A 26,589-nucleotide genomic window follows, 5' to 3' on the forward strand; every position below is an offset into this window, starting at 1 on the left:
GCAGGTGCGGCCTGGCGAATGCGTGTGCTTGGAAAGTGTGTAGATGGCTGTGGCTGTGCCGGTGTGAGGCAGGTACCTGTGTAGGACAGGTTGGGGGGGCGTGTGCGCGTGCGCAGATGCAGGACAGGTGTATGCGCGGAGGTGGAACAGGTGGGGCCTGGTGAGTGCCAAGCAGGTGCATGAGTGTGTGTGTGTGTGTGTGTGTGTGCAGGGCAGATGGGGCCGGGTGGGTGCGGGGCAGGTGCATATGCGGGTGCAGGGCAGGTGCGTTGGGTGGGCGCGGGGCAGGTGCGGGTGCGACGCAGGTGAGTGTGCGTGTGTGAGCGCGCCCGCGGGGCAGGTGGGGTCCGGGGGCTGCGGGGCAGGTGCGTGCGTGCGCGCGCGGGGGTGCGGGGCGGGACCTGTGCGGATGCAGGCAGGTGTGAGCAGGCGCGGCGGGCGGGAGGGCCGGGCGGCGCGGGCGGGCCCGGCCTGCAGCCGCCCGCGTGGTGCTGCGCGGCGCTCGCGCCTGGAAACAGGAGGCCGCCGGGCCGGAAGCCCCGCCCGCGCGCGCGCCGCCTGTCCCCGCCCGGTGGAGCGGCTGCTGGCGCGGCGCGGCGCGGCTCGGCACGGCGGCGCCCGGGCGCAGGCGAGCGGGCGGAGCAGCGGACGGCGCCCAGGCCGCCCCACGCGCCGGGCTCGCGGCGGAGCGCGCCGGACTCGTCGGGGCCCGCGGCCGCCCGCGCCTTTCAATGGGCAGCTCGCACTTGCTCAACAAGGGCCTGCCGCTCGGTAAGGCCGCGCGCGCGCATTTCCGGCCGCGGGGGCGGGGCGGCGGGCGGGGCGGGCGGGCGCGCGCGGGCCCCGGCTTTGTGTGCGAGTGCGCGTGCGCGCCGGCCTCCGCGCGCCGCCGGGGGCGGGGCCGGGGCGCCGTGCGCGTGCGCGAGCCGCAGCGTGCGAGTGCGCGTGCGCAGGCGCCGCCGTCACGCCCGCCCCGCCCGCTGCCGCCGCCGCCGCCGCCGCCGCCTCCTCCTCCTCCTCCTCCTCCTCCTCCTCCTCCGCCGCCGCCGCCACCGCCGCCGCCGCCGCCCGCGCAGGTGACACAAAGGGGCGCCGCGCTCGGCCCCCCGACCCCCCAGGCCGGGCCCCGCCACACCCGCGGCGCGCCCGGCGTCCGGCCCCGGCAGCCCCACGGCCCCCCCGCCGGCCCGGCCCCCTGCGTCCGGCCCGCGTGCGCCCTGCGTGGGGCCGGCCCGGCCTCCTGGTCGCGTGGGCTCGCCCCGCCCGGGCCCTGGGGCCTCGCCGCGCCCGCCCCCGGCGCCCCCGCCCCCGCCCCCGCCCGCCCAGGACGAGGACGAGGACGAGGACGGCCGCCGGCAGCCGCGCCACCTGCCCGCGCCACCTGCCCGCGTCCGAGCGCCGCCGGCCCCGGGGGGGGGGGGTCACGGCTCGGCCCCTGCAGCCGCGCGGCGGAGGGCCCCGGGGCCGCGCTGTCCCCTGAGCCCGAGCCCGCGCCGCGGGAGCGCCTGCCCTGGCCGCCCTCCTGCCGGCCTCCCCTCGGGCCTCCCCTCGGGCCTCCGCGGGCGCCGTGGACGGGCCCACCTGCCGGGAGGAAGCCCGGGCCGAACGCGGTGGTGGCTGCGCGGGCCTGGACGAGCAGCCAAGGACCTGCTGCCCTCGGCCGGCGCCCGCTTGGGCAGCTGCACGGGCAGGCGGCAGGCGGGGGGCTCCACGCCGCGCTCTCCCAGGACCGCCTCCCAGCTGCCAGGGCAGCGGTTCCGTCGGTGCAGATCACGCAGAAGAGCTCGGCAGCCGCCGGGCTCCAGCAGGGCGCACCCCGCGGGCAGTGCGGGCGCCCCCGGCTGGGTGACCCCGTGTCCCGGCTTTGTGCGTGCCCCGAGGTGAGGATGCGGCGCGAGGACGAGGGCGCTGCTCCGGGCACGCGGGCACCCTGGCCTTCCCCGCGCCCTGGGAGCTCAGGGTGAGCCGCACCCGCACCCGCCCGCGGTCTGCCGCCTCCTGCGGCTCCGGCGCTGCCTGCCGGGCGCTCTGCCCCGTTGCCTTTCTGGGCTTCTTTTCACCGGGTTTTGTCACCGTCTTTGAGCGCGTGCTTCCTTGTGGGCCTCTGCGAGGCCTCGTGGGGGACACGCTCGGGCTTACGTCTGTGCCTGCCGTGTGCAGGCGCGTCCTCCTCAGCCTCCGTGGGGCTGTTTCTGCAGTTCCAGCCTGTCCCACCCTGACGGCTTGCTCTTCCCTCTGCGTTTCTGAGAAATGGACTCGTGGCTAGGGTGACCTGTCTCAGCCCTTGGCCCTCTCTCCTGGCTGCATTTGGGGTTTCCCTTTCGGTCCTTTCAGCTTGAGGACACACGCCGGGGTGCTGGGGGCACAGCAGGCTGCGACCCCAAGCTCTGGGAGGCTGGAGCAGCCCCTTCTTAGTACCCGAGGTTGGGCCATCGGGTGAGCTGTCAGAGGTTGGCCGGTGGAACCCTAGTGCAGGGGACGCACCTCGGCAGGAGAAGGGCCCTTGGGCTTCAGAGGTGGCCTGGCCTTGGCTCCCCAGCAGCCTGGTGGAAGGGGCCAGCAGGCCATGAGCAGAGAGCTGGGCCGTGATGGGGCTTTCTCTGCCACAATCTCGCCTGCCCCTGGAGCGCCCTATGCCACTGTCCTTGGGGCCTTGCCCCGTCTGAGTAGCTGGAGGGCAGCTTGCTGCTGGCCGCCCGCAGCTCCTGGGCGCGGAGGACCCAGTCAAAGGCTTGTGCAGGCTTTTTATCCTGTGGCAACAGCCTCCTCGAAGACTCCTGGCTCCCGCGACCAGGGGCATGAAGGAGGACCCATGGCAGGCTCGGGGGGCAGTCCACAACACACCTGCCTCGGGTTCCCAGAGGGGACTCCAGGAGCTCACTGCGGATCAGCCACGGGCTGCGCACTGGCCCGGGGCCCTCGCCTGTCTGCCCAGACGAGCTGCAGGACACCTGGCGAGGGGGGGGGGGGTGGCAGGCATTTTCCATCCAACCACAGAGCTCAGAGGTGCTCTTAGTGCTGAGTTGTTTCTGTCTGTGTCACCCTCAGGGTGGGGGTCCCTCACATCCCTGTCAGCCCTGCAGCCTGGCCATAGACGGGCTGGGAGGACGGTGGGCACCTGGCAGGACTGGAACCTGGGTCCTTGGAGAAGAAATCCCAGGGGGTCAGCGGGTGGGGCGGGGGCTGCTTTCTGGACCCTCCCCAGGCTTGGACTCTGGCCTGTCGGGAGGCAGCCTCGGTGCCCACGGCAGCCTCGTCCGGCCGCCAGTCCTTCTTGAGTCTGATGTGCGAGGCCTGCCCTAGAAGACGTGTCCCCATATGGGGTCACCCTGCAGCAGTTGCTGAACGTCGCGTGCGGGAGGGCAGGGAGGTGACATTCCTTGGGTCCCCAGCCAGTGTTCTCTGCACGAGGACGGGGTTCTTGTTTGTGGGATCCTGGAGCATCACAGAGAGAGCAGGACACGTGTCAGGGCGCGAGAGAGGACTGTGTGGGAGGCAGAGTCTCGGTGACGAGAACGTGCCTTTGCAGCACGTGTGGGGGAGCGGGCGCCTGTTTGGTTTACAGTGAGTTGGGGGACCACACGGTGTGTGGGTCTGTCCTGCTGGGGTCAGTGTGGCCGCTGGCCTCGGGGTGCCTGGCACTCACGCAGACCCTGCCCCCTGGAGGCCTCCAGACCACAGCAGCCGAGGGGAGCCTCACTGCCACCAGCTGGCTGTGCTGGGCCCGAGTGGGGAAGGGCTGCTTAAGTACAGTGGGGGGCGGGAGGGAGCTCCTGGGGAGGTGGTGGTCGGGGCTGGATATGCACAGCCTGCTGGGGCGGGGGGCCTTGGGGTGTGACGGGCTCCGGGCCACGTTTCTGAAGCCCTGGCTGTGTTGGGGAGGGCTGCGGTGTCCTGGGGGGGCCCCGGGCAGGCGGGAGGTGGCCTAGCGCGTGCGCCTGGAGAGGCGGCAGGGAGCACTCACGGAGAGCTCTGGGCTGAGGGTGGGATGATGGTCAGCCATAGGGGGTGGCGTGAGCGCCAGCAGCTCGGGTGGCCAGGATCTCAGACCCCGCCCCTGGCTTCCTGCTGTCCCGGATGCCAGGAAGCTGCTGTGAGGGGCCCGGGGTGTCCCCAGAGCGTGCCAGCAGCACCCTGTCCTGGGCCCTGGGGGAGCAGGAGGCCGGCCTAGTGGTCGGTGGGCCGACGGGAGCCAAGGAGACCCTGCCCCGACGCCTGTCGGCTCCGAGGTCCCTTCAGCTCCGTTCTGGACTCCCGGGGAGATGGCCAAGGCGGTGCCGAGAGGGTCACGGCCTGCTGCAGGGCCCTGTGCTGCGGGTGATGGCTGTGGTGCCCTCGGGCCTGCCAACTGCCCACCTGGAATTACGCGAGCCACCCGGGCTGGCCAGTGCCCTTTGTGCGGGGCCCGTGGGGTGGCGGCCGCTGCAGCCCAGTGGGTCCTGGTGCCCCGTGCCCCCAGGCCGTGCTGACTGCCGTGTCCCCCACCGTCTCACTGAGTTGCGGGGATGCCACCCCTGTGTGGCACCCCAGCCCGAGCCGCCACCTCTTGGAGCAGTGTATCACCGGGGACGGAGCAGACGTGTGCGCCGGGGTGGTTGTCGGGGTTCCGTCCGCACCGGGTGGGGGGTGTGCCCACGGGAGCCCCTCTGAGCTGGCCTGCTCACCCTCCTGCTGACGACAGCAGTGGGACATCGGGAGGGACGCAGAAGCCTGGAGTGCTCAGCACTGGCAAGTGCGGGGGCAGTGCCGCGGTCAGGCCCCTGGAGCCCCGTGTGCTCTGGGGAGGGGGAGGCCGAGACCCCACCCCAGCCCCACCCCGATGCTCCGGAGCCTCGTGTGGGTCATCGTGGGGCAGGGCGGAGGAGCGCGGGCGGCCCTGGGTTCCGCGGGAGCACCTCCGCCGGGGAAGCCCTGGCCGTGAACGAGCAGGAGATGGCTGGACACGCTTTCTCGGTGTCCTCGCGTGGGTGACGGGGGGTTTCGTTGCCCAGGAGGAGGAGCGCCCCCTCGCTGTCCCGTGACTGGTCGTCCTGGTGGCCGGGCACACGCTGACCCGGCCTCACTGCCACCTGCCGCCCCCGGGCTGTTCGCCAGGACGCCCTGGACCTGCGCTGGGCGGTTCAAGCGGGTTCAGCGGTTCAAGCGGGTTTACGTCTTGCAGTGACATCTCCGTTTCACCGTCTTTTCTGTTTTACTGCGTCCTGACGAGCGCCTTTTAGCTCGCGTGGGTTAACGTTTCCCGGCAGAGCCGTCAGGGATGACGAGGGGAGCCCTGCCGCTGGCGGACGCTGTGCCGGAGTCCGGGCCCCGACCCCACCGTGCCTGCGTGTTCTCGCCCGCCCTCTGCCGCCGCCCCCTGCCCCCCGTTGTCCGTGTGGCCTCTGCACTCCTTCTGGGCATTGAGGTCACTCAGCGGGGCTCCCACGTGGCGTTTCCAGGAACGAGATGGAGTTTGGGGTTTCCACGGCGCGGGTGCCCCCCAGCCTGGGCCTGGCGGCGTCTGGGGGTCCCTCCCTGGGGGCTTTTCCCCGTCGCGCTGCTGCTGCTGGCCTGGGCTCCGGCTCCCCCTGCGTCCAGCCCGGGCCTGCAGTCGCCGCGCGTGTGCAGCCTGGAGCCTGGGACCCGCGGCCTGGCCTTTGAGCCCCGCGCCTGCGGACGCTCCCCTGGGTGGGCACATGCCGCCCCGGCCCCTCTAGGCGTCTGAACCTCGGCCAGGTGTGGGCAAAGCGGGGCCTCCGCGAAACATCGTTTTCACGGAAGAGCTGAGCCTGGGCCGCTCGGAGCACCTGAGGGTCCCGTCCCCTTGGCGGGGCTGCGGGGCTGCAGGGACCCGCATGGACACAGGGTGCCGGGCCGCGGCCGAGGCATGCGGGAGTGTAGTCTGCCCAGGGCCTCGCCACCCGGGACGGTCCCACTGGGGACGCAGACTGGCCACAGCAGCAGGCCCGGGACCCCTGCTCACTCGGCGGCCCCCACCCTCGGGCCCTGCCCCCCACCCTTGGTGGCTGCTGGCTGGAGTCTGCGTGGACTGCACCTTGGGCTGTGAGGGAACGCGACGGGGGATCGGACCTGGGCTGCGGAGTCACGGCCCCAGGGCACAAGTCACTCTCGCCGGCAGTGGGCACCACGCTGGGGAGCCGGGTGGCCCCTGGCCTGCACCCAGCTGCTCGCCCCCTGCTCCTCTCGTGAAGGTCAAGGTCGCAGGGGAGGCTCGTGTCTGGGGGAGGGGGGCCGCGCAGCCCCACCCCTGACGGGGCCTGCCCCCCCCCCCACCATGGAGAGAAGCAGGGCGTGGTCACCGAGGGTCCCTGAGTGTTCTCGGTGCCACCCTCCGGCTTGTAAGGGGAGAGCAACACCTCGTTCTGTGGCTCAGTGAGTATGTTCCTTACGGAGCAGAACGTGGGGGGTCACGTGTGGTTTCCTTTGGGGGTCGTGAGGCTGCGAGCCAGTGACGAGGTTCAGGTGCTCTGGGCCTGCAGCCCCGGGTGGGCCTGGCCGGGGGGAGTGTGTCCCTGTTCCTTCCTGCCTGCCACCTCCTGGCCCCCCAGCCCCCTGCCCCGGGTCCCTGGTCCCCTGCCCACCACCCCCAGCCCCCTGCCCCGGGTCCCCGGCCCCCTGCGCCAGGTCCCCGGCCCCCAGCCCACCACCCCCAGGCCCCTGTCCTGGGTCCCCAGTCCTCAGCCCACCACCTCCTGGCCCCCACCCCCCCTACCCCAGGTCCCCGGCCCCCAACCCCAGGTCTCTGGCCCTCAGCCCACCACCCCTTGTCCCTGCCCCGGGTCCCCAGCCCACCACCCCCATCCCCTGTCCCGGGTCCCCGGTCCCCTGCCCACCACCCCCTATCCCCTGCCCCGGGTCCCCAGCCGCCAGCCCACCACCCACTATCCTCTGCCCCGGTCCCTGGCCCCCAGCCTGTCACCCCCTGTCCCCTGCCCCGGGTCCCCAGCCCCCTGCCTGTCACCCCCTGTCCCCTGCCCCGGGTCCCCAGCCCCCTGCCTACCACCCCCTGTCCCCTGCCCTGAGTCCCCGGCCCCCTGCCCCGGTCCCTGGCCCCCAACCCACCACCCCCCAGGTCCCTGGCCCCCAGCCTGTCACCCCCTGTCCCCTGCCCCGGGTCCCCAGCCCCCTGCCTGTCACCCCCTGTCCCCTGCCCCGGGTCCCCAGCCCCCTGCCTACCACCCCCTGTCCCCTGCCCTGAGTCCCCGGCCCCCTGCCCCGGTCCCTGGCCCCCAACCCACCACCCCCCAGGTCCCTGGCCCCCAGCCTGTCACCCCCTGTCCCCTGCCCCGGGTCCCCAGCCCCCTGCCTGTCACCCCCTGTCCCCTGCCCCGGGTCCCCAGCCCCCTGCCTACCACCCCCTGTCCCCTGCCCTGAGTCCCCGGCCCCCTGCCCCGGTCCCTGGCCCCCAACCCACCACCCCCCAGGTCCCTGGCCCCCAGCCTGTCACCCCTGGCCCCTGCCCCGGGTCCCCAGCCCTCTGCCCACCACCCCCTGTCCCCTGCCCTGAGTCCCTGGCCCCCTGCCCCAGGTCCCCAGCCCCCTGCTCACGGTACCCAGTCCCCTGCCTGCCACCCCTGAGCCCCTGCCCGCCATTCCCACTGCCTCAAGCAGGACTCTGAGCTGAGCCTGGAGGGCCAGGGAGAAAGGGGCCCTGGTGCCGTCGCCAGGGGCAGCTCTGTCCCCCACAGCAGAGACAGGTGTGGCTTGGCCAGGGCCTGTCCTCGGGGAGCAGATTCCTGGCACGGGCAGTGGCCGGCGTGGGCGAGGGCTCCAGGTAGATGCCTCTCGGGACTAAGGAGACTCGGCTCCATGTGGGCCTCAGGTCAGCCTGGGCCCGTGGTCATCACGACCCTGACCTCCCACCTTGTGGCATCAGCACTCTCTGACCAGGGGCCCCCCATTTCCCTGGCGGAGAGCCTGTGTTCCCCAGGCTCAGTGTCCCTGCGACCTGGGAGCTGGTCATGCGGGGTCAGCGTGTGGGCTTGAAACCCGCAGAGGGGATCGGCGGCGTGGCGTTCAGTCCATGAGGCCCCGGCGGTGGACTGTCCCAGCCCGTCCACTCACAGCAGGCCTGCCCAGCCCTGGCCTGGCCGCGGCTTCAGGGAGGCCAGGCCACCACTCGGCAGGGACGGAGGTCCGCACCCCGAGGGGAGCATGGCCGGCTGGCGCAGCCCAGGCCCACGGACAGGATGCAGGACGCCTGCCCTCGCTGTGCAGGCATCTGGAAGGGGGAGCCACCACGGGTTCCAGGGGCCACAGGCCATCCCTGCAACAGGCCCGTCCCCCATGGCCCCACCCCCTGGAGCTCCTGCTCTGCGCTGGGCCTTCCGAGCGCCGGATGATGTCAAGGGCGTGGTGTGCGGCCTGGCCATGCCTCCGGACAGCCCCACTGTGGTCCCCGCGCGCAGAGGCCACGCGCTCGGGGTGGGACCAGCGCTCCCGGGGCCTGAGACCTCGGCCTGTCCTAGAAAGGTGTGCGACCTACGCACGTGACCTCAAGTCTCACGGGAGCTGTGTCGGGTCAACTGCCAGTCCCCAGATGTGCCTGTGGGGCCCGCATGCGGGGGCGGGGAAGTGGTGTCCGTGTCCCAGCCAGCATCCCCGGGCCTTGCCTCCTGGCAGCCTCGTCACGGAGGCCGGGGAGGCTGTCAGCAGCGTGAGTAGGAGCTGGCATGGCGGCCCGAGGACGCGGAGGGACCTCCAGAGTCAGCCTCCCGCTGCACCTGCGTCCCCGCTGCGCCCAGCCGTCCCCTCTGCCGGCCGCGCACCCGCCTGCAGGCAGGTCCCCCCAGGGGCAAGGATGCGGGGAGAAGCCTCGACTGTGGGCCTCTGGCATCTGTGAGCTGTAGCTGGTCCTCGATGGTGTTTTAACGTGTCTCTTGTGTTTAATTTTTAGTCAGACTTTGACCCCGGCACAGGCTTCAGTGGTCGCCAAGGATCAGGAGCCTAGGAGCTTTGGTTCAAGACAATTAAAGACGTGGGATGAGGATCCAGTGACAGACGCGGTTCTGCCTGGGGATTCTGAAGATAAAACGCTTTGAAAAGTCGAATTCATGGTCGTGGAAGCCGAGCCCATATTAAGAAATGTCAGGTTGGTAGGGGCTCCCGGAGCGCGCAGCAGCTGGACGCCCGTCCCTCGGTGCCCGCGGAGCGGCTGTCCGTTCCGGCTGGGATGGCCCAGGTGCCCCGGCCGGTGCGGCGCATCAGGACAGCGACACCCCACGGTGTGCAGCCTCCGTGAAGCCCCACGGGCGGCGGAACCCGGGGGGCCTCGGGGTTCCCAGGTGGGCAGGCCTCAGGTCAGCGCTGGGCTGGTTCTGGTCGTCCTCCCGTGAACTCCGTGCCAGGCTAGGGTGTTACCACGCAAACCCAAGTCCCGTTCCGGCGCCGGCCACGGGTCGGGAGGCGAGTGCCTCCCTGGGCAAGGGGGTGTCAGCGAGCTGGGGCCCCGGCGCTGCTGCCGGGCAGGCCCGCGGACGGCATCCCCTCCCTGCTGCCCGCGGGCCCTGGTGTGCTCCTGCGGGAGGCGCCGTCGCGTCGGCACTCCACAGCCTGCCTTGTCGCCTCGGGAACTTGGAGGGCGGGAGCTTGGCTCGCGGCGTGACAGCCCGTCCCTTAGAAACAAGCGCGGGGTGCCGACGGCCGTGACCATAAGCCCCTTGGCGCAGGTACATAAGGGCCCTGGGGCCTCGCCGTCCTCTGGGTAAAACTGGAGAGGTGAGCCGCGCCGTGGCACCCTGCGGGCGGCAGGAAGCAGCTCACGGGGGACTGCGGGGAGCGCCAGGGAGGGGTTGGGGCCTCACAGACCCTGCCCTGCGCCCAGCGGGGCTGCTGCGTCTTGGCTGCTTGCGTGGGCAGTGGAGCAGTGCGCCCGTGGGCATGGCTCCCTCCTGGGCTCTGTGCCCCGGGCGGCCCAGCCCCACCCCTGGTTCTCATCCTGCGCCGGAGCTGCCCGTGCACCGGTCGGGGTGGGTCTTGTCGAGGCCGTTGGGGCTGGGGGGTGGATGGGGCCACTGGCGGCTGCCATGGTTGTCACCTGGAGGCCCCCGTGTCCGCCTCAGCCCAGGATGAGGCCCGGTGACCTGTATGGAAGGAGCTTTTAGTGATTCTAAGTCGTCTTGTCGTGAGACGGTCAGGGGCTCTGGCTGCGTTCAGTGCTTCACCCCTTCCCTGCCTCTGTGTCTCCTTTCAAATCTGCAAATAAGGTGATGCCGGGCATGGGGGATGGTGCTGGCAGGGTTTCCGGGCGGTCTCAGTGCTGCCGTGGACTGGGAGCCGTGGGTGTTGTCGTGACACCTGTTACATTGCAGTCTGCGTGTTCCGGGGTCAGATGGTGGAGGCCCTGATGCCTCCACATGTGCCTGGGACCCCGAGGCCCTGGGGGTGATGCTGCTCGGCAGGGGTCCACTTTCGTTTGGGGGTCAGCGAGCTGTAGCAAACACTGGTTTGCTTTTTATGGAGATTTTTTTTTTACTCAGGATTGACAAAATCCAGGTGCGTGGACACGTAGAATTCTCAGGGCCTGCCTGCGTCAGGCTGCGGGCGGTGGGTGGCAGGGGAAGTGAGGTCTGAGTCGTGGCCACCGTGGGAGCTGAGCGTGCACTCCTGTCTCCACAGGCGTCCGACCCCCGATCATGAATGGGCCCATGCATCCCCGGCCCCTGGTGGCACTGCTCGACGGCCGGGACTGCACGGTGGAGATGCCCATCCTGAAGGACGTGGCCACAGTGGCCTTCTGTGACGCCCAGTCCACGCAGGAGATCCACGAGAAGGTAACGGTGTGGGGTGCTTGTGGGAGCGAGGAGGGCAGGAGGGTCCCTCAGCTGTACGCCTCCGTGGCGCCCGAGCCCCAGGCTGTGGCCATCATTGCCCGCAGCGTCAGAGGTGGGGACAGGGTTCCTCCGCGGCACCTTGAGCCGCTGCCGTTGTAACCAGTCGTTGCCAGGAAGTGGAGCCTGGGGCCGTGGATGTGGCCGATGAGCTGCATTGCCCGGGGCCCATGTTGCCCAGCGAGGGCATCGCAGGCTGGGCCACGCAGCTGCGCCCTCCCAGCGCCGGCGTCCAGCCCGCTAGCGGCATCGCCAGGCCTGCCCGGGGATGGCGCAGACGTCTCAGGGTCCCAGGACCAGCCGGGAGAGAAGCCAGAGCTTGGAGCCTCGTGGAGGGATGCGGCAGCCGCAGGAGCGTCCAGAAGACCAGAGGGCTCGACGCTGAGGCCCAGACGGCTCCCGGGGACCGAAGTCTCTGGCCGGGTGCCGCTGGGGGAGGGGGACACGAGCACGTGTCGCAAGTCCCAGAGGCGCGAAGCCCGCACGCTCCCCACATCCTGTGCGTGCACGTGGCAGGCGCCCTCCTGGCGGCCCTGGGCGCGGGTGGCGGGTGCGGGGGTCAGCTCTGCAGGCCGCCCTGCACGGGGCGGGGCTGGGTGACCGGAGCCCTCTGTGCCCTGGAGCAGGGCTGAGAGGGCAGCTTCTGGCCATTCGTTGTGGATCTTAAAGGGTTTCAAAGTAAAAATATTAAAAACCCAGCAATATCGGGAGCGAGAGACTGGCAGACGGAAGTGTTGAAGCAGCCTGAGCGATATTAAAGTAGGTTCTGAGAATAAATCTGAAAAGTGACACTAAACGGATGTTTTCCTTTAAGATCGTAACTGATCAAAATGATTGGAGGTTAGCTAAGAGCCAGATGCGCAGTCCGACCCCGGGGAGGGTCGGGCTGGGCCTCCGCGTGGCGGCGACTGCCACCCCCCCCCCCCAGGCACGCTGAGAAAACCCGCGGTGCCAGAGGCTCCCGAGGGATGGGACGGAGCGCCCTGGCCACCCAAGGGGCATGCGGAAGAGCAGCGCGGCGGGGGAAGGCGCCCTCCCAGCACTGGGGGGCACTCGCAGGTGCAAACAGGCAACTGGAAACAGTAAACTGACAGGAAGCTTGGAAGCCACAGTCCAGGCCGCCGGGCAAAGATGTGGAGCTGCGCAGATCCAGGAGCTCGGGCCTGGTGCGCCGTGCGGCCCATTTCCCCAGCCTGGCTGTCAGGTGTGGCCAAGTGACCGAGTCCAACCAGGAAGAGCCACCAGGCTTTGTGTGCAGAGCCACCTCTCTTTCTGCTGGCTGGAAACCAAACGCAATGGCTGGAGCCTGGGCAGCCACCTGGAACCCAAGAGAAATCGTGTTTGGGAATAGCTGAAAAACAGGATGGGAGCCCTGGGCCCTGCTGGCTGTGGAGCTGACACAGGCCCCGGACCACTTGTCTGCAGGCTTCATCTCGGGGAGAGACAGCACATCACCATGGATCAGGGATTTCTGCCTTGTAACTAGCTGGATGCCAGGCGCTAAGTGTGGAGGAGACGCCATGCTATTACCATGGCCACGTGGTGAAGGAACCTTCCAGAGCTCAGTGGACACTGGCTCTCCCGGTGTGAACCCAGGACGCGTGTCGGGCCCACAGGATGCTCTGCTGTTCAAGGAGCACGTTACCCTGATGCCGGCCGTTAGCTACAAAGAGTCGCGGGCTGCTTCACATCTCCCAGGGGAAGCAGTTCTCGGCGCGGCGCTGTGTATCTGACCAAAGTGCAGGAGCCCTGAAGACAGGCACCTGCGGAGGAAGGGGTGCTCGTGAGAACAGGGGCTTGTGGGTGGGATGGCGCTGAGAGCCGGCCCGGAGCAGGGGCCCCCAGGGCCAGGGGACAGTAAGGCAGCACTGGGGACACGTCTGGGAAGATAGGAAGGACGTGGGAAATACAGCTGCAAGGTGCCCAGTCCCAGGAGGGAGGTGCTCGGGCCAGGAGATGTGAGGGGAACATGCAGACAAGATTTGACCCGCACGACAGTGGCACGGGGTGGCAGCAGGGTCAGTGTGACTCCGAGCAGAGGGTCGGGCCAGGGTCGGCCTTACCAGGGCCGTGAGCAGGTGGAGAGGGGAGGGGACGCGGGGAGGGAGCCCTGGCACAGCCACACGCAGGCAGGTGTCCCAACAGAAGCATCAGGGGAGCTGCTGGGGGGCATGTGTTTCCCACCCCACAGTCAGGACGAGGCAGAGGTGCGTCCTGCAGAACACGGGGCTGTTTGTTTGTCGGGGCACAGTCAGAAGCAGTCACGTGGCAATGTCAGGACAGAGCACGTGAGAAGTGGCCGGGTGGGGACAGTACCTGCCAGAGCCTGAAGCTGGACAGCGGACACTCAGATGCCCCCCGGCAGCAGGAGGGGGGGCGCCGTGTGGGCGGCGATGCTCTTGCTCCACCAGGGCCACGGCCACGCGGGCTTTGCCAGGGCTTGGCACTTCTGTCCTCCAGGCCTGTGCACGGCGGTGGCACAGGCACCCCCTGGAACCACACAGAAGTGTGTTGGAGGCACTAGGCCACTGCTGAGCTTTTCTGGCCGCAGCCGCACAAAATGAGCCACACCCTTGGTGTGGTCCTAGAAAGTCAGGTGCGCAGAAGTCCCAGAACCTTGTGCATCGGGCACCTGTGTGTGAGGGGCAGGAGCGAGGCCCCGATGCGGCGCAGTAGGCCCCGGCTTCCCTCCGCGAGCTGCTCACTGAGTCTCCCGCCCTGCTGCCACTGGCCCCGTGGCACTCCATTCTGGGGTGAGGACACGGTCAGGTCGTCAAGCCTGACAAGCTTGGTTACAGCTGGCACGTGGTGACGTGAGTGAACACCTGGGGGCCCCCCACAGACCTCCTCCCTGGGAGTCTGTGTGATGCCTGGCGGGATCCCAGCCACTCTGCAGTCCTGACGGGGCATGAGCAGCCCCCTGGAGAGGAGCTCGGGGCGGGCCGCGGGAGTGCGGTGGCCCAGGCCTGGGTCCCCTGGACGGAGCTGCCTGTGCGGCAGGCCTGCAGCCGAGCCGGTCCTCCCAGGGCGGGTGGGCGGCCCTGAGCCGGGGCGGTCTCTGCCCTGAGAACGCCTCGCTGGGCACCACGTGATTACAACTGCTCAGTAGAAAAAGGAATCGGACATGAAATCAATTTATTAAGAAATGTCAGTAGGTCACACTCAGGCACGTTGAGACTAAGGTAACAGATGGCCAGTTTGCGTCCATCACACGCAGCATCTCAAACTTTGCCCTCCTGGGCGTCGTGAAGTGGGTGCCAATGGGTGAACGGCCCCCCGGGTGTGGCCGGCTGCCACGCCGACACCCTCTCAGAGGCTTCTCCGACGGACGCACTGCTTTCCAGCCCCGAGGACCGACCTCCAGGAAATCGTGGAATTTTTTTTTTAAGATTTTATTCATTTATTCATGATAGATATATATAGAGAGAGAGGCAGAGACACAGGGACACAGGCAGAAGGAGAAGCGGGCTTCGTGCTGGGAGCCTGACGGACTCAATCCCAGGACTCCAGGATCACACTGTGGACCTAAGGCAGGCACCAAACCGCTAAGCCACCCAGGGATCCCCGAAATTGTGGATTTTTATGGCAGCACAGCCAACAGCGGAGCAACCCAGATGCCCCAGCAGTTGGAACTTGGCACGCGTCTTGGCTCGTCCACACTGGGACGGGGCAGGCACAGTCACGGTCGTGATGCAATCGCGTCCTGCCATGGCTCAGGGCTCAGGCGTGGGCACACACACCTGCCCCTGTTTGGACAGTCTTCCTCCCCACCTGTCCCCAGCCCAGCGCCTCTGCCCGGTCACCCCAGGAAGAGGCCCGTACATGCATCTGGGTGCCCAGGCCCAAGACTCAGACTCACCCTGCAGCCTCCCCCTCCACAATCCATCTGTCCCTGGATGCGTCTGTCCTCTTTCCAGGGTGCAGCTGTGTCCGAGGCCACTCTCCTCTCCAGTCCACGCAGCTCGGCACAGGGTGGCAAGGTCTGCTCTCCCCGCTCCGTCCGAGCCCTCCCTGTGTGCTCCCCGTGCGCAGCACTACTACTTGGCTGTCACACGAGGGGCCTCACCCCACCCCACGGGCCAGTCAGGCAGCGGGAGTACATGCCTGTGCAGCCTTGACGTCCTGGGAGTCCAGGGCGAGGCGTCAGGACGTGGGCAGCTCCCTGCCTGCAGGAGCAGAGATCCCCAGGACGCTCAGTGCAGGAACAGGAGCAGGGGCCAGCGGCACCCCGCAGTCCCTTGAAGGCCCAGCCAGCCCGTGCCCCCTTGGCCCGTGTGGGGTCCCCGTGGGCTCATGCCCCGGGCCACCTTGGCCAGCCTCGGAATGGTCTGTATTTTGGGTTGCCCTCTGTCCGACAAGCTCAGCTGCTGTAGAGAAGCAGATGAGAGGAGCAGTCAGCAGCCTCCCCATGGGCCCTGCACCCCACACGGGACCCCTGCTCTGTGCCTCTCACGTCAGTCCCGAGTCCAGGCTGTCCTGGGCACCACTCCTCGCTGCCTTCCTCATCCTGGGGTTCAAGGTCACCATGGCCTGCTGTTGGCCTCCCTCGCCGGCCAGGACACCCAGAGTCAGCACAAGAAGCTCAGTCTGGAGGAGGGCAGGGTGGTGGACGCCCGGCTGCGGGTTCCAGCAGCCAGCGCATGCCCTTGGGTGGGAGGTGTCCTCGATAGGAAGGCTGCTCTGTGTCCCCTAGGGAAGGACAACCCCGGCCCTCGGCTGTGAGGCTCCGTGCACCTGGACCATCCTGGGTTCCCGGCCCTTGGGCCTGGAGACCGGACACCGTAGGCCCCCGCCGGCGTCTGGCTGAGGTCCGTGCGTGACCTCTGCGGATCACGCCCTGGAAGGCACCACTCACGGGGCTGCCCTCCTGGACCTGGGACAAACCCCCGGGAGCCAGGCATTCCCCACCCTTGACCGCAGCCCGGCTGTGGCGCCCACCTGCAGACCTTGAGGGTCAGGAGGCACCAGCTGGGGTGCTGTGCACGCTGCGGACGAGGCCGCAGCACAGCTGGGCTTGGTGTGCACGCGCCTGGCCCTGCGGGGAGCATGGTCTGCATTGCTGGGCCCTGCAAGGGCGTGGCCTTGCGGGCCTGGTCCTGCGGGGGACGTGGTCTGTATTGCTGGGCCCTACGGGGGGCGTGGCCTTGAGGGCTTGCCCTGTGGGGGGCGTGGCCTTGCGGGCCTGGTCCTGCGGGGGGCGTGGTCTGCGCGCGCTTGGCCCTGCGGGGGCATGGCCCTGGGGGCCTGGTCCTGCGGGGGGCGTGGTCTACATTGCTGGGCCCTACGGGGGGCGTGGCCTTGAGGGCTGGCCCTGTGGGGGGCGTGGTCTGCGTGTGCTTGGCCCTGCGGGGGCGTGGTCTTGCGCGCACTTGGCCCTGAGGGGGCGTGGCCTTTGCGGGCCTGGTCCTGCGGGGGCGTGGTCTGTATTGCTGGGCCCTACGGGGGGCGTGGCCGTGCAGGCCGGCCCTGCGGGGGCGTGGTCTGCGTGTGTTGGCCCTGCGGGGGGCGTGGCCTTTGCGGGCCTGGTCCTGCGGGGGCGTGGTCTGTATTGCTGGGCCCTACGGGGGGCGTGGCCGTGCAGGCCGGCCCTGCGGGGGCGTGGTCTGCGTGTGCTTGGCCCTGCGGGGGGCGTGGCCTTGCGGGCCTGGTCCTGCGGGGGGCGTGGTCTGTATTGCTGGGCCCTATGGGGGGCGTGGCCGTGCAGGCCGGCCCTGCGGGGGCGTGGCCTTGCGGGCTGGCCCTGCGGGGGCGTGGTCTGCGTGTGCTTGGCCCTGCGGGGGGCGTGGCCTTGCGGGCCTGGTCCTGCGGGGGGCGTGGTCTGTATTGCTGGGCCCTGCGGGGGGCGTGGCCTTGCGGGCCTGGTCCTGCGGGGGGCGTGATCTGCGTGTGCTTGGCCCTGCGGGGGCGTGGCCCGTGCGGGCCTGGTCCTGCGGGGGGCGTGGTCTGTATTGCTGGGCCCTACGGGGGGCGTGGCCGTGCGAGCCGGCCCTGCGGGGGCGTGCGTGGTCTGCGTGCACTTGGCCCTGCGGGGGGGCGTGGTCTGCTTGCGCTTGGCCCTGCGGGGGCGTGGTCTGCGGGGGCTTGGCCCTGCGGGGGCGTGGTCTGCGTGCACTTGGCCCTGCGGGGCGTGGTCTGCGGGGGGCGTGGTCTGCGTGTGCTTGGCCCTGCGGGGGCGTGGTCTTGCGCGCACTTGGCCCTGAGGGGGCGTGGCCTTTGCGGGCCTGGTCCTGCGGGGGCGTGGTCTGTATTGCTGGGCCCTACGGGGGGCGTGGCCGTGCAGGCCGGCCCTGCGGGGGCGTGGTCTGCGTGTGCTTGGCCCTGCGGGGGGCGTGGTCTGTATTGCTGGGCCCTACGGGGGGCGTGGCCTTGCGGGCTGGCCCTGTGGGGGCGTGGTCTGCGTGTGCTTGGCCCTGCGGGGGCGTGGCCCATGCGGGCCTGGTCCTGCGGGGGGCGTGGTCTGTATTGCTGGGCCCTACGGGGGGCGTGGCCGTGCAGGCCGGCCCTGCGGGGGCGTGGCCTTGCGGGCTGGCCCTGCGGGGGCGTGGTCTGCGTGTGCTTGGCCCTGCGGGGGGCGTGGCCTTGCGGGCCTGGTCCTGCGGGGGGCGTGGTCTGTATTGCTGGGCCCTGCGGGGGGCGTGGCCTTGCGGGCTGGCCCTGTGGGGGCGTGGTCTGCGTGTGCTTGGCCCTGCGGGGGCGTGGCCCGTGCGGGCCTGGTCCTGCGGGGGGCGTGGTCTGTATTGCTGGGCCCTACGGGGGGCGTGGCCGTGCGAGCCGGCCCTGCGGGGGCGTGCGTGGTCTGCGTGCACTTGGCCCTGCGGGGGGGCGTGGTCTGCTTGCGCTTGGCCCTGCGGGGGGCGTGGTCTGTGGGGGCTTGGCCCTGCGGGGGCGTGGTCTGCGGGGGCTTGGCCCTGCGGGGGCGTGGTCTACGGGGGCTTGGCCCTGCGGGGCGTGGTCTGCGGGGGGCGTGCCCTCCGGTCCTGGTCTTGTCCGCACCTGCGCGGGGCTGCAGCTGTGGTTCCTGCGGGGCGGGCCTGGAGCCCCAGCTTCCCAGAGGTCGCCCCCGTTGGGCGGTTTGCAACAGTAGCGCCTCGGCCCACGTTGTGCAAACTCGGGAGACAGGACACTGACCTGCTCCTGGGGCTTCACGAATGGCAGCCAGGCCCGGAGACGCGTGGGCAGTGTCAGGGCCGGCGTGTGGGCGCAGATGGGGCCGTGGCGAAGCGGGCCGACCCGGGCCCCGGCTCCCACCCGTGTGCGTGCCGTCCGCGCCCCGGCGGGTCCTGCGGTTCCGAGGCTGCGTCCTCCTGCGCGTCCTGTTTGACTGCCTGGTGTCCACGCGGAAGGCGAGCCTCCTGCCCGCCCTCCCCAGCGCTTCTCTCCGGGGGCGCGGCCTCGGCTGCTTGGGGGTCTGAGTGCAGAGCCAGCAGGTCACCGTGCGGTCCCCTCAGATGTCACAGCAGTGGCTGCTGCCCTAGATGTCCGCAGTCCCCAGCACACAGCGGAGGCGGGGCGGGGGTTCGGGGGACGTTTGCAGCTCCCCAGCTGGGCCCGGCCTCTGACCGCGTGGCCCCTCCGCCGGCAGGTGCTGAACGAGGCGGTGGGGGCGCTGATGTACCACACCATCACGCTGACCAGGGAGGACCTGGAGAAGTTCAAAGCTCTGCGCATCATCGTCAGGATCGGCAGCGGATTCGACAACATCGACATCAAGTCAGCTGGGGATTTAGGTAGGACGCCCGGGTGTTTCCTCCCTTTTGCGACTTGGGGTGTTGCTTCCTCGGCGCGGTCTCCTCAGCTTCCTCTCGTCTGTTGGTTTTGCTTTACACCAAGGATTCCCTTGCAGGCCCTTATTTGGTTGGAGGTCACTTGTGAGCATCTTTCAGGGTTCAGGCCCCCCCCAAGCTCCCCAGTCAAACCGGCTCTCTCAGAAAACCTTGCAGGGGTCACGTGCTCTGACCTCCTCCCCGCGCCTGGGGAGGGGAGCTGGTACCTGAGCAGGGCGTGCAGCTGCAGGGGGTGATCCTCCCATGTGCAGGGTGCGCAGCTGCAGGGGTGACCCCCCCCACATGAGCAGGGCACGCGACTGCAAGGATGAACCCCCCCATGAGCAGGGCGCGCAGCTGCAGGGGTGACCCCCCCCATGAGCAGGGCGCGCAGCTGCACACACACAGACCCCCCGTCACCCTCACCCTCCCCGTGCCCGGTCTTGCCAGTCCTTTCCCCCGGTGCAGCTGAAGAACCGGGGTCAGAACGGCCTGCCATTTGCGTCTACCGCAGACTCGGTTTATTCTGCTCTCGCAAGGACGCTTGTGCCCTTCGCTGGCTCACATGATGGAGCCCTCCCGCCCCGCTGTCACCCGTCCCCAGGCTGCATCCCCAGCAAAGGTGCCTGCAGCAGAGTTGACCACAGCCCGGATGCTTTCTGCCCCGGGGACTCCCAGGGGGCTTTATCCCTGTTCCCGAGTCTGTCCTGTCTTGTTATTCTACAGGCTGGGCTCTGTTCCTCCACCAGGGACAGTCAGGGCCATGCCCTGTGGTCACCCTGGCCGTGTGTCCCCAGATCTAGGGGATGGTGTCCCTGTCACCTGGTCTTCCTGCTCCCCGCCGTCTCTTGTGTTCATGGTGGGCTGAGATGTTTCCAGAAGGGAGTGGAGGATCCGCTCTGGGCCCTCTCACAAAGCCCTGTTCACGCGTTGGGCATCATCCTGGCATTTAGGGTAGCGCAAGGAACCGGTAGGCGCCCTCCCCTTGGCAGGGAGGTGACCAGTCCCGGGGAAGCACTGTGCAGTCACAGGGGCAGGGGCGAGGAGGCGGCAGGGCAGGACAGGTGGGCGGGAGGGGCCAGGCTCGGGAGAGGCTGGTAGAAGTGCGGAGGTGCTGGGCATAGAGAAGCCTCAGCTCACTCCGCAGGCCTGTGAGGACAGGGCCACTCCGTCCAAAGCCAGGTCCCAAATGGCCTGGGGGCTGAGGAAAGCAGGAGGGGTGGGGCCTGCGTGGCTGTGAGCCGGCGGTCAGGTGGCCCATGGTGCAGGCAGGGAGACCCGGGTGTTGGCACCTGCCTGGGCGACCTCGCCTGTCCCGTCCCACCTACTTGCTGGACCCGCAGGCGGGCCTACATGGGGACGTTTCTGTGGCCTGTCTTGGGGGAAGCACCAGGACTGGCGTCGGTGACCTTGCCCGCGCGTCTGTGTTCCCAGGCATCGCTGTCTGCAACGTGCCGGCGGCGTCTGTCGAGGAGACCGCCGACTCCACCATGTGCCACATCCTCAACCTGTACCGCAGGACCACCTGGCTGCACCAGGCGCTGCGGGAAGGCACGCGGGTGCAGAGCGTGGAGCAGATCCGGGAAGTGGCTTCCGGCGCCGCCAGGATCCGCGGGGAGACCTTGGGCATCATAGGACTCGGTGAGTTAGCGGAAGCCCTGTGGCTGTGCTGCTGGGTGCCCCCCACCCCCCGGGGCAGCGCGGGGCCGAGTCCTCTCTGCCCCGGGAACACCGGCTGTGGGTCACACAGGTGCTCACCAGTCACGTGCCTCTGCGCAGTTGTGCCCGCCCACTCACACACTGACCCGTGCTCCCCGCGCTGACACGCTTCCCCCACCTGTACCCTGTGGCACCCTGTGGCTGAGTGGACGTGGCCTTCAGGTGAGGGCCAGGTGGCCCTCAGCCCTGCTCCGGTGGGGAGCTGCTCACCCGCCTAGCGGGCAGCTGTGAGTTCTGTTTCTCTGCCTTGTGTGTGGCCGCGTGTCGCTCCGAGCTGGGACTCCATCCACCTGGGATGCCCCGTGTGGACGGGACCCTGCCCCCTACTGGCCCTTGTGCCCTCCCCGCCCCACCCCCACCGGCTCTGCAGCAGGAGAACCGTAGGACACTTGGGGTGTTCTCGAGCCAGGCGCATATGTGCGTGAGTGCAAGGTGTCCACGCGGCACAGGCCTGTCTTCGGTACGGTTCCCGCCTTGCTGGAGGGGACGCACGACCCCCAGCACGGCCCCCTGGGGCGCTGTGCCCCTCCCCTGGGTCGGGGGGCGCCTGACCTCAGCCGGCAGTGTCATCAAGAGCCAGCAGGCCCCATTTCAGTGCAGCTATGCCCCGGCGGCCTGGGCGGGCTGCGCCGGCGCCTTAGCCAGAGCCCCTGCCCGGTGCGTCCAGCGACTGCTCGCTTCAAGGTTGTGGCTGCTTAGAGCGCGAGCAGCGGAGCTCAGAGGGAGAGAATCCCAGACTCCTCCCTGAGTGTGCTCCGTCGCTTGCGCCCCCCAGGCGCCCTTCGGGGATGTTGAAAGTGCTTGGAGTTTGGGTTCCCACATGCCGCGTGGCAGACGCTCTGTGCGGGATGTCGGGGGGCAGCTGTTACCTGACCTCCCGACGCCGCCGGTTAGTAGTTTGGGTGGCATTGGCAGGACTGCTGTGCTCTGGCCTCACCTGGGGTCACTTGCAGGCGGGGCCGTGGCCTGGGGCCTGGTGGTCCCCTCTGGCGGACGCCCTCCGGTGCGCACGGCCCGCTCGGGCCACCTCAGGTGCGTGGGACGTTCCAGCCACCCGGGGGCTGCAGGAGGGGTGGGGCCCTGAGAGGTGGGGCCGGGCAGGATGGTCCTGCGTCCAGGTCAGTGCGTCCCTCCCGGGGGCGCTCTGAACCCCTGTGGCCCCATCCCTCCAAGGAGCGGGGCCCCTCGTCTGAAGTGGCAGCCCCACCCGTGCACTCCCTGGGGAGCACCTCCAGCCCCCCGCCCACTCCCTGAGTCCTGGCCCCACACGGCCATGCGGGTGTCCCCGCACTCGGCATCTGGATGCAGAGGCCCGGGCCCACGGGGCTGCGCCTCCCACGCCGAGCTAGGCCCGCGGTGACGCGGTATGTCGCCCTGCCAGGTCGCGTGGGGCAGGCGGTGGCGCTGCGGGCCAAGGCCTTCGGTTTCAACGTGCTCTTCTATGACCCCTACCTGTCGGACGGCACCGAGCGGGCGCTGGGGCTGCAGCGGGTGAGCACCCTGCAGGACCTGCTCTTCCACAGCGACTGCGTGACCCTGCACTGCGGGCTCAACGAGCACAACCACCACCTCATCAACGACTTCACCGTCAAGCAGGTGCGCGCCTGCACCGCCTCCCCTGCCGTCCCCAGCCCTACCACACCCGCACCCCCAGGTCAGGGCAAGGGTCAGGGTAGGGTCACGGCTAAGGTCAGTGTAGGATCACAGCTAGGGTCAAGGTAGGGTCATGGCTAAGGTCAGTGTAGGGTCACGCCTAGGGTCAAGGTAGCTTCATGACTAGGGTCAGGGTAGGGTCACGGCTAGTATCAGGGTAGGGTCACGACTAGGGTCAGGGTAGTTCACAGCCAAGATCAGGGTCGGGTCATGGCTAAGGTCAGCGTAGGTCACAGCTAAGGTCAGGGTAGGGTCACGGCTAGGGTCATGGTGGGAGTTCTACACGTGCCACCGTTGCCTTAACCCACGGCAAGTGCCTTTCCCTGCCCTGCGGGCTCCACCGCTGGGGGTCGTCTGCACTGAGGGGCCTGTTTCCTGAGTTCTGAGGGCTCCTGGCCCCACACACAGGGCACACGCCACACCCGACGGGCTGGGTCCTGCAGTGAGTGTGCCCGTGCGGCGCTTCAGTGCCGTGTCTCTGGGGCAAAGACAGATGGCGGCTGGCAGGGTCACACCGTGGCTGTGAGGCGTGGCCCTGGGTCAGGCAGGAGCTGGAACTAGCAGTGGCCTCTCGTGGGCTCCGGGGTCCCCGGCGGGGGTGTGTGTGTGCCCGCACGGGTTCTGCCCCTGGCCCCTGTGGCCCCAAGGAGGATGAGCCCAGGCAACCAGGGCTCCTCTTTGCCTCCGGTCGGTGGGGTGGGGCTGGGGAGGGCACGGGCACAGGCGTGGCGCTGGGGTGCTGGGGCGCTGGTCGGAGCCGCGCACCCCCAAGACCCGGTGTGGGGCTGGGAGCTGCCTGTGTTCCGGGGGGCTCAGGGCCGTTGGCCTGAGTACGTGAAGCTGCGTGGGGACCGAGCGGGCGCCGCCACCCGAGGGAACAGGGCTCTCTGGCCACTGCACCGAAGACCACGTCTTGGGGTTTCGTTCCCGTCATCCCAGGATCACAGGGTCCTGAACCCACCTCCGCAGCTGTGTGCAGGGTTAGGGGCTTGGGTCACACCGTGTCCCAGAGGCGCCACATCCTTTCCGTGGGGGGATGTGCATCTGGGGGGCCAGGCCAGGAGAGCCCACAACTGCAGCCAGGGGTCCTCTGGGCGGGGTGCGGTCCCCCGGGCGGGGTGGGCGCGAGCCGAGAGGCCTGTGTGCTGATTCACGTGCTGCTGTTTTTGTGTCCTCCCAGATGCGACAAGGCGCCTTCCTGGTGAACACGGCCCGGGGCGGCCTGGTCGACGAGAAGGCCTTGGCCCAGGCCCTGAAGGAGGGGCGGATCCGGGGCGCCGCCCTGGACGTGCACGAATCTGAGCCCTTCAGGTGCCTCCTGGCAGCGCCCTGGGTGATTCCTGGATGCCACCTCTCCCAAACCCGCCCTCGCCCGCGCTCACACCCGCTCGCAGTCTGCAGGCCCCAGGCCCCATTCTTGGGCTTTGTGTCCAGTCCCGCCAGGGCCCAGTGGGCAGGTGGCCAGCCCTGGAGGCGGGATGGCGAGGGCTCGGTCACGCGGTGCCTCGGGGCACTGAGCTGTGTGGCCGCGTCCGCAGAGGCCTCGACCCAGAAGGGGCAGCGCTCGTCAGCCCTGCCGAGAGGGCCTGGGGCCTGGGCCCCCGCAGCTCCAGGGACTAGCGCTCAGCGGGGGGGGGGCCGGGGTGTGGCCGCAGACAGGGTCACGCTCCCTCCACCCCAGCCTGACTGCTTTGTGCCATTTGTAGCTTTAGCCAGGGTCCCCTGAAGGACGCTCCCAACCTGATCTGCACCCCCCACGCGGCCTGGTACAGCGAGCAGGCGTCCATCGAGATGCGAGAGGAGGCGGCCCGGGAGATCCGGAGGGCCATCACAGGTGAGGTGGCCCCGAGCCTCCCTCAGAGGCCGTGAGATGGACCTGCCCCAGCAGGCGTCCCCCGGGGGTCTCCCCGCACAGCCCTCGAGTCCCCCGAGTCCCCCGGGGGCGTCCCACACTGCCCACTCACAGTCACCCTGTGCCCTCACCCATGGGCCGGACGGCTGGCTGAGCTGGGAACCTGGGCTGGGCCTTGTCTGCTGCTTCCCGAGGTCCCCAGGGCTGGCAGATGTGGGGGGCCCCTGAGGGGCACCCCCTGGGCCGGGGAGTCTCCGAGCTGCGAGCTGCTGTGTCCCGGGAGGAGAGGCGGAGGGGGAGCCCCACTGCGGGACCCCAGCTGTGTCCGCCGCCGAGCTGCCACAGTGCTGGGGGCAGCCACGTGACAGGCCCTTCTCTGTCCACTGCACACGCCAGGCCGCATCCCCGACAGCCTGAAAAACTGTGTCAACAAGGACCACCTGACCGCCGCCACCCACTGGGCCAGCATGGACCCCGGCGTAGTGCACCCTGAGCTCAACGGGGCCGCCTACAGGTGAGCGGGTGGGGAGGGGGCGGGGACACGGGGTCCCCTGGACACGCGTGCTCGTGTGCGCCCCAGGGGACCCGGGGCCGGACTGTGGGAGCCAGAGCCACCAGGCGTGAGGCGAAGAGCCCATCGAGCAGCGGGCCGGGGAGGAGTCGAGGCCTGGGGGGTCCCTGGACCGAGGCCGCGGAAGGGACCCCGCCAGCCTCACGTGCCCTCCGTCCTCCCAGCAGGTACCCGCCGGGCGTGGTGGGCGTGGCCCCCAGCGGCATCCCCACTGCCGTCGAAGGCATCGTCCCCAGCGCCATGTCCCTGTCCCACGGCCTGCCCCCCGTGTCCCACCCGCCCCACGCCCCTTCTCCCGGCCAAACCGTCAAGCCCGAGGCAGATAGAGACCACGCGAGCGACCAGTTGTAGCCCGGGCGGAGCTCGACGGCCTCGGCGCAGGCAGGGCGGCGCCCTCCGAGCGGCGTGTGCAGAGGCGGTGCCTGCGGTGGCCCCGGCGCTGCAGAGACTGTCCAGGCGCCGGGCGGGGGAGGTGGCGCCGGCCTCCCCGCGTCCGCTGTAGTTGTCCCGTCCCGAGGGCCAGCCGCTGTCCTGTGTCCTTTGCGTCCTCGTTAAGCAAAAGAAGTTAGTAGTTAATTCTATCATGAATGTTCTCGTCTGTGTACAGTCTTTAGAACATTACAGAGGATTTGTTTGCTTAGCTGTCAACAGCAGGAGAGCCTGAGCGAACACTCAGCAGGCCGCGTCACTCGGCGCCCCTTGTGTGGGACCGCGCCCCGGAACGAGGCAGTTGGCAAACTTCTCAGGACAACGAATCCTTCCCGTTTTTCTTTCTACGCCACTCAGTGCATTGTTTTTTCTACCTGCTTGTCTTATTTTTAGAATAATTTAGAAAAACAAAACAACGGCTGTTTTTCCTAATTTTGGCATGAATCCCCTTGTTCCAAACAAAGACGGCTTCGCAAAGTGGCTCCAAGAAGTGCGCGTCGCCCACAGCGCGCTCGGCCGTCGGCATCTGTCCTGGGGATGTGAGGGCGCAGCGTCCCGGCCTGCGCGGGTGCCGTCCTGCTGACGTGGTAGGCTAGCAATATTTTGGTTAAAATCATGTTTGTGACTGTAACCATTTGTATGAATTATTTTAAAGAAATAAAAATCCCAGAAAGAGCTGGCAGGCCCAGCGTCTGTTTCGTGGCTTCGCGGCCCCCGGTGGGTCTCCGTCCTGGCCCTGGTGGCCTCGGGGGCTGGAGCGGGGGGGCCGGAGGCGGCAGGCCGTGTGGGTGCGGGCGGGAGCCGCGCTGTTTGCGGGGACCAGTGCACGCCCCCCCCGCCCGCCTGGGGTCGCGACCAGAGCAGGTGCCGCGGCCTGTGCAGGAGCGGGCTCCGGGACGCTGCGGGGACGCCGGCTTCACAGCGGTCCCTCCCTCGCAGCCACCCAGGGCTAAACCAGGGCGTCCTGTTCCCAGTCCCCTGGACGCCCGTTGCACGCCCGCCCCGCGCGGCCCACGGCGTAGCTGGCCCGCCCCCTGCCCGCTCTGCGGGGAAAGCACGGTGGACGGTGACCGCTGAGGGGGCTCCTGGGGACACGCCTTGGTGTTGCCACACTCAGGGTCTGCAGGACAGGACTACGGGTTGGGAGCCGCCGTCCTGCAGGGCTGGGGTCCCGGCTGAGCACCTGCCACTGGCGCCCGTCCTCCCAGGTCTCCACACGCGTCCGGAGCGCGGGGTTTGCGTCTGCACTCAGCTCTGGGACGTTCTCAGCCCGTCTTCAGGCGTTTGCCTTCATTCCTCTTTCCTGAGGGACCTGCGTGGTGGGGAAAACGGGGGCATGCAGGGATGTGTGGGGGCGACGGACCAGGAACCGAGGAGGAAGCACTGCCCATGTCCCCAGAGGTGTCCCCGGCAGCTGCATGACGGGTGGGCCCACGTCACAGATGGAAGATGGGGCCGAATCCCAGAAGGAGCCGCACATGCCACGGTCGGCTCTTCGAACACATTAATAGAATGGACCAAAGTGTGCCGGACAGACGGACGCAGGGAGGCAGCCCCGAGGTCACACGCCGGAAATCCCGGAGAGGACAGCCACTTGGCCAAACCCACGGAGGCGCGGCTGCTGAGCAGCTCTAGGACCTGACCTCGAACACGCGCTTCCTCCAGAGTCCCAGACGGAGGTGGTTCCCAGCGGAGTCTCGGCAAATACTTAGGGACGGAACTAGTTCCGCGGGCCTGGGGGGGCACGGGGGGGACGGAGGGCGCCCTCCCAGC

The 26,589-nt window shown here is 69.2% G+C and overlaps 1 protein-coding gene across 7 annotated transcripts; it reads left to right on the forward strand.

Moving 5' to 3' along the window:
* The first annotated feature begins 588 nt into the window (after positions 1-588).
* Positions 589-25,491, forward strand: CTBP1 (C-terminal binding protein 1). Of its 7 annotated transcripts, none has more exons than XM_072738028.1 (10): positions 631-771; positions 8,897-9,091; positions 10,618-10,772; positions 18,412-18,556; positions 20,027-20,233; positions 21,693-21,907; positions 23,145-23,275; positions 23,671-23,798; positions 24,213-24,330; positions 24,552-25,491. In XM_072738028.1, the coding sequence occupies exons 2-10, from the start codon at positions 9,085-9,087 to the stop codon at positions 24,736-24,738; spliced, it is 1,293 nt and encodes a 430-aa protein (XP_072594129.1). In that variant the 5' UTR covers positions 631-771; positions 8,897-9,084; the 3' UTR covers positions 24,739-25,491. The 7 variants fall into 7 exon arrangements, with proteins under 7 accessions (XP_072594134.1, XP_072594128.1, XP_072594129.1 ...); XM_072738031.1 differs by having other exon boundaries at positions 24,555-25,491; XM_072738032.1 differs by lacking the exon at positions 631-771 and adding an exon at positions 918-1,076 and having other exon boundaries at positions 24,555-25,491.
* Positions 25,492-26,589: the final 1,098 nt, after the last annotated feature.

The sequence above is a fragment of the Vulpes vulpes genome, chromosome 14, assembly GCF_048418805.1.
Source record: "Vulpes vulpes isolate BD-2025 chromosome 14, VulVul3, whole genome shotgun sequence".
Classification (NCBI taxonomy): domain Eukaryota; kingdom Metazoa; phylum Chordata; class Mammalia; order Carnivora; family Canidae; genus Vulpes; species Vulpes vulpes.

What these genes read in the sequence shown, in the direction of transcription:
- CTBP1 (XM_072738033.1), top strand. Translation starts at nt 732, where the DNA reads ATGGGCAGCTCGCACTTGCTCAACAAGGGCCTGCCGCTCG. An exon ending in ACGACTTCACCGTCAAGCAG is followed by an intron (nt 21,908 to 23,144) that starts GTGCGCGCCTGC and finishes GTGTCCTCCCAG; the next exon opens with ATGCGACAAGGCGCCTTCCT. An exon ending in GATCCGGAGGGCCATCACAG is followed by an intron (nt 23,799 to 24,212) that starts GTGAGGTGGCCC and finishes TGCACACGCCAG; the next exon opens with GCCGCATCCCCGACAGCCTG.